Source organism: Ylistrum balloti, unplaced genomic scaffold (genome assembly GCF_031769215.1).
Source record: "Ylistrum balloti isolate Yb309-2 unplaced genomic scaffold, AGI_CSIRO_Ybal_v1 Utg370392, whole genome shotgun sequence".
NCBI classification, from domain to species: Eukaryota; Metazoa; Mollusca; class Bivalvia; order Pectinida; family Pectinidae; genus Ylistrum; species Ylistrum balloti.
The window spans coordinates 1,107,919-1,119,896 of record NW_026782271.1 but is presented as its reverse complement, the minus strand read 5'-3'; the positions used below and the strand labels follow the sequence as shown (position 1 = coordinate 1,119,896).

Genomic DNA, 11,978 nt, shown 5'->3' with positions numbered 1-11,978 from the left:
ACAGGGACACGGCTTAGCTTAGCCACGACTAGAAAGCAACAAAACTCAACTACATGTTTTCAATGTCGTAATTAATCACTTTTGGCTTACTTTCTGCAATTGTATTATATTTGTATAGTTCCTGTGTTATTTATAGGTTCAATTCAACGGAGCTATTCATCTTTTTTTATTTTCCTGCTTAATGTTTGCCATTGCGATCTCACGGACTTTCAGCAGACGACGCGATGAAATATTGATTGGTTGGTTGTTTCGTTAGTTATTTGATTGGTGGCTGATGGCCTGTTATCCCATATGGAGCCCCATGGTGTTATGCGCATCAACAATGCGCAGTAAATTCCATGTTTGTCTTCCGCTTTAAAACATGGAGGAAGCTTTAATACCGAAGTGTACAAGGTAAACGTTTTCGTCCTTAATTTGGAAATCATGGTTGTGTGTCGCACATGGCATCATTGAACGGGGATATACCAGGCCCGCCTAAGCCAGCGGGTAGCTGGTTAGACTTTTGCGAGCGTCATGCTCTATCTATTTCGGAACAATTTTATCGAGATTTCCTCCAGTTTATATCTCGGCCATCTAGCCCAGGAGTGGGGACGTGTGGCCCCACCCCTCGCGATCCGATGGAATTTGCTAAAAAGTTTGTGGAATATTTTCTCCATCAATTCGATCGTCAATTAAAACGTTCATCATACTACTTGGATTCTCAGGCTACCGATGTTAAACTTGCACATCGAAATAATGACGATTCTGGCGATGACCGCCGTCCATCCATCGCGAGCTCCTCACGCTCAAACTCTCAAAACGGAGGGGAAGTGGACCGACCCCTTACTGACGATTATTCTGATAATGTGACGAGCGCCAGCCCTCCGCCTCTTTCTCCTACATCTCCAAGTCCAGTCATGACGACACACAAATCGAAAGGCTTCTTCAGAAGGTTGTCTTTCCGAAATATCAAAAAGAAAAATTTATTTCATAAAACTAATCATACAAATAATACCCCTCGGGGTGGCTCCAATCAACAAAGTGGAGCCATGGAGACTCAACACCGAAAACATAAACATGGAAGTCATTCAAAGACGGACTCTAGTAAACATGAAAAATCGCGAACTTCGCTACAAGGCGAAATCATCAAGGACGGGTTAGTGAATGTTTTGACTGGTGAGGATTCAAAAGGGAAGTCACGATGGGAGAAAACCAGACTTGTACTTATCAACACAAGTGGTGGTATTCTACTTGAATTCTACTCTCCTCCAAAGGTTTGTGTATCTCCTGATAAGGTTTCTGTACAGGTGTTGTGGGTATATTCTGTCCATAATGATTTGTTGTTTTAAACTTTACCTAAACTATTGGTTACAAACGCTCCCCATTTTATTATCTACTTCAGCATTTACAAACACTTTCATCAAGATCAGATCAGATCAGATCAGACCAAATTCACAACTTATTGGGGACAAACTATACTTATTACCTTTCTTCCTGGTGTGTTCAGTTCTTCAGGTCTTCAGCCTACTTTCTGTTACAACCTTTTCCCACTATTTTCATATATGAAATGATGATTTATTACATTACATTACATGCAAACTTATGAAACTTATGTCGTTTATGTTCTTATGATTATTTACTTACATTTTTTAAGAATGCTGAAGACAAATCTTTAACAATGACAGCTAATTACACACAACTCTGCTTTAATCATTTATCCAAAACAATCTAGCATATTTCAACAAATGTTATCTTAGAGTAATTGCATGTCATATCAACTAACACTGATTCATCTATATATCATTTCCTATTTTGAAGTACTATAAGGTTTTTAGCATCAACTAATTTGTTAGGTAATTCATCTTTAAAATATTTGGGTCATGATGTATGGAGTAGGGTGTGTGTCCATGTCAACCTGTTATTGTGTTCTTTAAAAAATCACCATACAACGTTCAGGACACTCTAAAGACTTGATATTGTTAGTAGGGCTGATTAACCGCTCCAATCCTTTTTCACAAAAATTTTTGCTATTAACAGTCAATATCTGCAAATTGTAACACATTGTACTGAATTCCAAATTTGTATTTATCATCATAATGCTTTGAAACAATCGACATTTTAACACACCTCTTGATAATGACCCAACATTTTTTAAACTTTAAAAGCATTCACACAGGAACACTCTTTTTTTACACAACTTAAGACATTCACACATGGTACAGTTTCAGTTTATTGTCACAGCATCTGGAAGTTGATGTTATTGTGAATTAATTATAGTGACCTCACAGAATCTTGCATCTTTCCATAAATAAAAACAAGAAAATGGGAAATCATTCAGCAAAATGTGCACAATACCCACTTTGGGGCCTTTCAATTTCAAGATAAATTGTGCACTTCACTTGAAGGTTTTTCATGTTTCTAAATAAATCATTTTGTAGTCTGTTGTACAGTTTTTGGGTTCAATATTAAATCTATACATTATTTCTGTAAATTGTACATTTTGCAGAAATTTCACTGATTGCTTGGAAAATGATTTTAAAATTTCAAATTAGGATGTTGATAGTCATCTTCTATAAAAGTGTTTTGATTATCTGTGTCTTAAGCCTTTCAGTGATTTCAGTACTTTGATTTTGGCATGCTTAATTAGGTATAGGTACAGGTATTATACAGGTTTCATTTTGTTTTGTTTGTTTAATGTTATGTCCCCTATTGTCAACTATGGTAACTTGAGCATATGTATGTGAAATGAGAACATGTGGTGAGTATGTGCGCTTGTGGGAGGCTGCAACATATTTATTAAAGCCTTTTTATGGTGTAAAACTTATACCACATGTCAGCATTATAGTGCTGTCACACTGAAGTACACCACCAAGTGCACCTAGACACCACCTGATTACATGATAATGACAGCTAGTAAAACAATTGTTATCACTGTTAATGCTGAGTGTTAAGATTTAACTACCGATTTTAAAACACTTTCTCAGGAGACAGCACCCAAGGTCTTCCTCAAAGAGGTGTGCACTCAACTTAAGGCCAATAGTGAGACAGCATCCAGGGAAACGTCGTGAAGATTATCACTAATTTATTTGCTTCTAAGATCGGAACAGCAGCTACATAACAACGCTTTTCCTATATAAAAGATTACTTTTGGAGAAATACCCTACAAAACAGTTCTTACACAAATATATGCAGTTAAAAGTCTACTTCAAATTTGATTACTGTCATTTTGGTTTTAGAAATGTTGCTAAAAGTCGAAATTGCAGAATTGATTTTCTAATACCAGCTGCAATTACCGGTTTGTAGTGCTTAGCATTCTGCCACAGAAATTTTGATACATCATACTCATTGTGATGTTTTTCTGTGGAAAGAGACAGCTGCCTTACACATCTGTGAATGAGTTTGACCCTCAGGCTGTTGACCTTGAAAGGAATGTGGGTGCTATAAAACCCTATCACAACAACAATTTACCTGTAGCCTGTGTGTTAGGGCAGGCACATCTTTCCCTGCTGATTTCCTTGTTAAACTGTATGTGTATATATCTGATCCGCTGAGTCACACACTGTAATGTTTCTCCTGTAGCACTCTCTAGTCAGAGAACATTTTAAAAGTAAACAAATATTAACATAAAACTCATGTTTCGAACAAATTTTAAATGGCACCCAACACAGTCAAACTGTGTGTGTCTGTATATTTCAGTTAAACAACAATAACAAAACCCAAAACAACACAATATACCATAAGACCAAGACGGTTATCACTTAAATGCAAAACATTTATTCTGTTACATCATCATCCTGGTGTCTCACAATGAGGTGAAATCATCAAATTCAACACTGACTGCTTCCTGCATTGTGTTGTGTGCATAACATTCCCTTCCTCTTGATATAAGTGTTCCAGGAAGTACTCGATGTATTAAGTGTGATCAAACAACATAGGTCACTTTGATAACATTTTGAGAACATTATAGATCACTTACTTGTATGTGTAATTGAATACAAGTTACAATCAAATTCTTTAAACCTGGTAATACAGAATGTGGTCGATGATGTCCTGACAGTTTATTCAATTTTTACCTATTTTAGGTATTAGGTATTTTAGGTGATTTATCGCAAACAGTTTTCAAATTGCAATAAATTGTGTTGTTCAAAGGGATATGGTGATATTTCAATAAAATGAAAATTCCTCTTCCGTTGTAGAAAAGTTGCCGCAATATATTGTGATACTGAAAATTATAGTGCAATGTATTGACTAGTAATTTTATATAATACATTTTTGCAGTTGTTGTGTTTTTGCAGTTTCTATATCTTAAACCGTCACTAACAGATCTCTTCAAGAACTTGATCATAATTGCTCTGGATGGCTGGCATCCAATAGGTCTCAAATATGTTTCTCATTTAGGAAGCCACAACAAGATTCTTCCTTAATATGACCTTGGCTGTTGATAGACAGATAATATAACAAGCATTCATCACAAAGACATGCAATCAATGAAATCAATCAAACATTTTATTTCAGTGTCTCAAACATCATTTGTACAACAAAAAAGTATCACCTATAAATCTACATTTGTTTAAAAATTTGGCAGGTCCAACCAGTCATGATTCCTTGATAACAATTATATATATTTAATGTGTATCTTGTTCTTGTTGAAGTCTTAGATGACAATTATGAATTGTTTACTTGTTGTTAATAAATAAATTTTATATACCATAAAAGTATATTCCTAAATACATCTGGTTACATGGAAGATAAATCTATATTTTTTCGGATTCATATTTCAGTCTGTGAAGCCTAAAGCAGGTCTGTTCTGTTTTCTCATCACTGAGGCACGGGTAACCACAGCACTAGAGATGCCGGATCATGAACATGCATTTGTTCTTAAGGTAGGTTCCAGTGATTTGTTAAAAACAAAACATTTCAGGAAATATTTCATCTTCATCATTGTTCGGTTGAAGAAAACTTCATTTGTTTGCTTAGATTTTTAACTGTAAACAGGAAACATATGTCTTCCCTGAGAACATTTTCTACTGCATTGTGACTCACCACCACAGATTCAAATTTTATCTTGACAGTTATTATAAAGGGACAGCATTTGCATTTTACACTTTTCAAATTGATAATAGGAATTCCACTTTTCAAATTGATAATAGGAATTCATACGTCATGTTTTCTCACACAAGTGAGTTTATGTGGCATGACACCCACATACTGTTGTCCTTCATATTTCTGCTTTTTTAAAACACAGCTGAAAAAAAAAATTTGCAGTTATGTCATGATAATATGGCTAGTAGGTTCCAGGTAAGCAGCCTTTCAGTTTTGCAAAAAGAAATGATATTGACCCTGTTCAACATCACTGTGGTGATACTTTATAAAACTCCATTTGAAGGATTGAAAATCTTATGATATTGAACCAGGAATTTGGGATGTTTGTAGAATCATATATAAGAAACTTCCCCTGTTTCTGTTTGCTGATAATACATAAGTATCATTCCTGTGTTTATGGATTGAATGATAGTATTATGCTTATCTACAGGACAGGTCAAGTCTTCTCTTCTTTCAAACAAATTTCTATAACTCTTTTAGGCTGTTCAATATTTCCATAAAAGATAAAGTGGCTTATTAGTTTCAAAGCGACTCATATGAAAATGCTGTTCATATTTTTTGCCTGTAAGAAGGCGGAAATGTTATGAACAGTACTTCATGATAACATCAGGAATCTCTGTCATTGTATATATACCATTGTAATACCTCAACAGGTAACTTAGGAACAACTCAGTCTACATCTGTTAGGTCCTCTTTCCCTGGAATACCACCATTAAATACAATTACCATAGCTTGGATGTACTATTATTGTATCCATTTCAGAAAAAAATTCAACACTTTCTCTTATATCGGGTAACACATCCAAGCCTGTCTATTTCAGTAAAAATGTTCACATTATGATATAACATTGTCATGCAACAATTTCATAAAACACACCCTTTACTTTCAGTTAATCTTCACATTGTCGTTCTGGTCCTGTTCCTGAATCAATATAGTATATACCACTTGTTATTGTCCAAAATGCCAAACGGTCTGTTAACATACAATACTGATACCATAATTCCTCGTGATGGTCATTCAGCCTATTGATTACATTGCTTAAATTAAACTTTGTTTTACAACATTCGTGAAACAGGTGATTCCAACATATATTGATTCTTTGTCAGCCAAGATGGAAACATTGAAGGGACTTATTTTGGGGAAATCCCATGTGGTCCACTTTTCAAATCCAATTGGGAAATCATGTTCACATTCCGAGATGAAATGAAATGTGAGTGTTTACCACTGCACCAACTGACCATCATGGTTTTAATGGATAGCAGTAACAACACTTGACTGTCTGACTTACAACAGATAGTGTCAAACGACACAGGTCATGGATGTTAGATATTAAAACAATTCATAACTTTCAATTACCCAGGTAGTGTAGTTAGGAAATTTTCTTTGAAAAAATGTTTTCACTGACAAATTTTTATAAAAAAATTTTCATGCAGGGAGAAGGCACAAGTGAGTTTGTGATAGAAGCACATGACTTGCAGGACTTGAGATCATGGCTTGAGGACATCGGGCGGTACATCAGTCGACCGACGATCATAGAGGAAGCTGATGGACAGGAAGCAGCAATGTAAATATTGGATACTAGTGTCAACAGTAGTTTACATTTACACACCCACCTCCCCATCCCGTGATATTTCAGCTTACACAACCTCAGGTGAAGATCCGAGGTATATGGTTTGGCGCTCCATTAACCAGTGGCAGTATGATTCTCAAGAAACTGACAAATAGGCTGGTCTGTGCTTTTGTGGTTCCTTCTTTACCCAACACGTTTTACCCAAATTGCTATATATAGCATGCATCTGGCCTCATGTATGTTGTTCATTGAAGTAGCCACCAGCTTCTGCAAGGAGTTACTACAATGTCTGTTTCAGATAACAGTTCTTTTAGTTTTCAGTATAGAATATATCTATTTCATACCTATTACATTCTAACTCTATTTTAACATTACTAAGTAGTCGTATGTTGGATGCCTATTTTGGTATGTTGTGTCATATATGCATGTTGTTTCAATAAGTCAAAGATGTCAACAGCTAAAACGTAATTAATTACTATTCTTCAAGAAGTTTTAAATTTCAATTCTGCATTCATTACTTTGTTCTCTTATAGTGCTTTATAGGGATTTTTGGCCGGGTTGCACATTGTGCAAATCCATGTTCTAGTATGGTGAATGTCTGGCGGATGGGCGGGGAAAAGGGGTACCAGTTTTGTAGAATCAACTCCTCCTAGAGTTTCTGATGTAGAAGCTTGAAACTTTGTAGGATGATATATATATGTTGAAGATGTGCACCTCTTATTATGGATTCATTCTGGACGTTTTCCTGGTTTTCCGGGCTTTGGAACTTAGTCATTTTCTGAAACTTTTCTTGTTATCACAGTTTCTCAGAAACTACTACAAGAATCTTTCCGAAATTCCATATATAAATCAACTTGGGGCCCTAGATGTCCATTGTCTATGTTTTGAACATCTCCGAATCAAAAATGGATGCAACTTCTTTCTTCAAACGCCCTCCTTCTGCACTAGTTCATAAAATACAACCAAACTTTCTCTCCTTTAACAAATATTCTACATACTCAACAAATCAAACACCATTAACTGTCTTATAAATACATATAACATTGCACTCATCCTGCAACCGGGCCAATAGTGGCTTTGCCCCATTTTTAAGTATATATTGTTAGATCAGGTCCCAATTTCATTTCACTGATTCCAACTTGCCTTTTCTATCATAAAGACTGCTATAATTCCTTACCCTACACTTTATATGGAATTATTGCCTAATTCTTTACACCAGGTTTTAATTTTGATATGTTTTCCTATTTCAGGCGACCAAGACTACCTACAGCACCAAGTGGTTCTATAGAGAGGAAAGGTAATTTATACTGACAACCCATGAAATTTAAAATCCTACTTATCCTGTAGGAATGAATGGATAATTCCCATAGCATTCTTGGTTTAACTGGACCAGTGAATTCAAGTCACCTGGGGTTGAAGGGGCGTTTTCCAATTGGGGAGATGTTAGTTCTTGAAAGTCTTTCTTACCAAAACAAGCAATTTTTATGAATAGTGAATGTGACCCCTGTTTGACCACATTTTTTGTCTTCTCATGTGAACATTTAATCACTGAAATATTAAGACAAGACACATGTATTAAATGTCCTTTTACATCAGATTGCAAATCTCCAATTTATTTAATTATGGTATGAAAATCACAAAAAAAGTACCCATGGAAATTACCAGCTGTAAAGTATCTTTAATGAGATATTTTCTGGCATTTTTAGCCCACCATCTAATAGATGGTGGGTTATTCAAATCACCCTGAGTCCGTGGTCCGTCCGTCCGTCCGCAAACAATTCTTGTTACCGCTATTTATGGAAAAGTACTGGATGGATCTTTCTCAAATTTCATATGCAGGTTCCCCTTGGTCCCTAGTTGTGCAATTGTACCTTTTTGGAACTGATTCGCATTCAAGATGGCTGACAGGTGGCCATCTTGGATTTTGGAAGTAAAAGTTTGTTACCGCTATTTCTGAGAAAGTACTGGATGGATCTTCCTTAAATTTCATATGCAGTTTCCCCTTGGTCCCTAGTTGTGCATTGTACCTTTTTTGGACTGATTCGAATTCAAGATGGCTGACAGGCAGCCATCTTGGATTTTGAGAGTAAAATCTTGTTACTTCTATATCTGAGGAGGTACTGGATTGATCCTTCTGATATTTCATAGATATTGGTTTCCCTTGTTGTGCATTGTACCTTTTTTGGACTGATTTGAAATCAAGGTGGCCCACAGGCAGCCATCTTGGATGTCGACAGTAATACAGCACAAGCATATTGTCCATTATCCACCTGTAACTGACTGCTATCTAATAATACTTTGGGATCTTTTTCAAATGATATTTGCTAATAGGTGCTTAATAAAAATATCTTGTGCCATCATTGAGTACATTCAATGAAGACCAGTTCATGAACATTTACAACACCTGTAACAAACAAAAAAAAATAAACAAATCTTCAAGAACTGAAAACAGATCCTCAAATGGTGGGCGCCAAGATCCCTCTGGGATCTCTTGTTCAAAATATTATTGAAAAAGGTATTTATCAAAGCAAACACTCCCTCTCTTTGTTGACTTTGTCAATATTTATACAGTAGTGCCAAAAAAATTGATTGGTGATATGATCTATCACTGTGTACTCTTAAAAGGTGCTACACAAATAAATGTCACCATAGATTGCTTTTGAAAGACTATTTAAATGTACAACAGACAATATTAACTAATTTTCACTAATGATGCTGGGCTGTCATTGGAGAGAAGTTATAACATCAAGTTGTGAAATCCCAAAGGAAGATCATTGACGTGAGGTTTGATCTCAGTAGGCTGAGATTTGTAAGGCCTTGTGCTGTCATGTTAGTATTCAGGGACCATTTCTTATGTGTTTTATGGAACAAGACTTAGTATTTTAATACTATTCTAATACCTTTCATCTGTAAACAATTTAACAATTTCAAGATGAACCAAAGTTGTGAATTATACAGTCTCCACCCCCACCGGGAGCCTGAGAAGCGGGCAGGGCCAAAAGGGGGTCATCAAATTGACTCAGATTTCAAAAATCTTCTCAACACCCACATATGGTAGAATCAAGTGATCTTGATGGGTGGAAGCATCTTAAGGTGCTTTGATTACCAAAATGAATCTCACATTTCTACCTGGGGAGGAATATTTTCTTAGACTTTACTGTTATTTTCATAGAAAAAATGTAATTTTGAGCATAACATTGATTATTTCCCACTGGAAATAAATTTATAAGCACTATCAGTGTGGGATAACAGTTTTGATGGAATACATGTATTGACACTGTCTATATTCAGAGTCGCAATTTGTTGTTTCATTACACTTGGTAACTATTCTTTAACCTTTATATTCAATATTGCTTATCTTGGGTGACTGTCCAGGCCGCAAGACCTCTTGTTAAATTCTTGTGAGCCTTTGGCAAAAAACAATTTGTGATGAGTTTCATAAATCACTTATCAAATCCAAACGAAGGTCTTTTGTATCACATGATCTACTTTTTAAGCAAACTTCGTAGGAAATGGACTTTTCCATGTCATTTTGACACTATATAGATCAATATCTTTGCCTTCTGTGATATATTCACTGAATAATAAGTCAAACATTTAATAAATTTCTACAATGAAGCAGTCCTACATATTTAATCTATTCCTGATCACCATTGTTTCTATGATTTCCTGGTTTTTCCGTTTTTAATCTTTTAGAATTATCATGTTGACTTATACCTGTTCTAGAAACCTCGTCGCTCGGTGTTCCGATACGGAGTACATCACAGGGTAGCCTCAACAGTAATCCTCCTGATGTTCCTCCACGTCCGGGACCACAGCGGCCACTTAGTTCCCATGGAGATATCCCACATACCAGTCGTCTCTCAGCAGAACTAAACCCTTCACGTTTTGGCAATGAAATTCGTATGTATCATGTCTACTCTTTCACACTTTGCTCAAATGTGTGTCACATAATTCAATTTGTGCATCTCTCAACAGTGTTATCACTATAAAAAACAAGTGTTACAGAGACATTCAAAATTGCACATTATTATGTAGTCTATACACAATTTTGTTTAAGAAGTTTATAGGTGTGAAAGTGTCCTAAGTAACATTAGGACCTCTTCATTGATGGAATTTTAAATGGATTGATTGGTGGTGTGAACTGGTAATAAGTAGTTAGTATCTTTACTTAGAAAGGTCACTTTGCTGAAGCTAAACTAAAGCTGTATGATGTGGTCAATATCAAATGCAAAAAACTGCTGTAACAGACCATACTCATGCTGAACCAAATTATTCAAAATATTTCCAAGCTATTTAGGATCAATTGATACTATGTAAAAGTTCTCTGTTATACAGAAGTCATTGTATATACCACAACACTTCTTTTAACTTACATATTTAACATTAACAGCACATTTATCATACAATATCACTGCATTCAAACCTTTAAAAATATTTCTTAACGAATATCAAGTTAAAACTTCTTTGAAATAATTTAAAGATTGCATTGTTAGGAAATACAACAGGTAAAGGGAGATAATTTCTTTTTTAAATACTAGACTCCTGATTTTAATGAAATTTCATTAACACAAGAGTTTTATTTATTAGCATACATAGTGACATAATTAAGAAATATAGTTTAATTTTATTTGAATATGTCAAAAAATAACTTAATAATTATAAAGAAAGAAAATGATGCCAATGCCAAAGAAAGAATTTGATGCCAATGCCACAATCAACTCCAAATTGCAGCATTTCTTATGAAATGTTCCAGTCAAAGGGAGATAATTGGATATTTTTGTCAAATAAAATTGATGACAAAACCTTGTTAATCACTTAGCTACATATATCTGTGTGTTATGGGTTTTCATATAAGTTTCTGTCATTTCTGACAAATTGACTGAAATTCATTTAACGGTCTGAAAAGATTCTTAATCTTTATTTATGAAATGTTTATATACATACCAAGATTTCATTACAAATAAATATTTCACTTCAAATTCTTATAGAGAGTGGCTGTATTTTTATAATTTCTTATGACAAGGAATTAACAATCAATTCTACCATTAGGTCCAGAAAATGTTAATGCTGTAGAGGCAGGGTTCATTAATATGGAAATTGATTAAATATTTACATAACGTTGATACATTTAAATGATATTTCAATATCTTATGTTCCAGTTGACACTTGTAACTACTTCAGTAGGATATGAAAATAAAATAATTATCATATATTTAATATAAATACACATAACATGAAACAAATTATTTCAGCAAGTTCATTCCTGCCAGGTCAGTCTTGATAATCTTCTCCTAATTAAGTAATTTCTCAAGTACAGCATTAG

At 34.8% G+C, this 11,978-nt stretch overlaps 1 protein-coding gene across 1 annotated transcript in view; it reads left to right on the top strand.

Annotated features, from left to right (window-relative positions):
- The first annotated feature begins 386 nt into the window (after positions 1–386).
- LOC132554302 (SH2B adapter protein 1-like) overlaps positions 387–11,978 on the top strand; it is a 17,677-nt gene continuing 6,085 nt past the window's right edge. Inside the window, exons 1-5 of the mRNA XM_060218608.1 lie at positions 387–1,253; positions 4,761–4,862; positions 6,516–6,646; positions 7,903–7,949; positions 10,379–10,555. Of these exons, the coding sequence (XP_060074591.1) occupies positions 441–1,253; positions 4,761–4,862; positions 6,516–6,646; positions 7,903–7,949; positions 10,379–10,555 (1,270 nt within the window). The 5' untranslated portion in view covers positions 387–440. The remainder of the gene's footprint in view (positions 1,254–4,760; positions 4,863–6,515; positions 6,647–7,902; positions 7,950–10,378; positions 10,556–11,978) is intronic.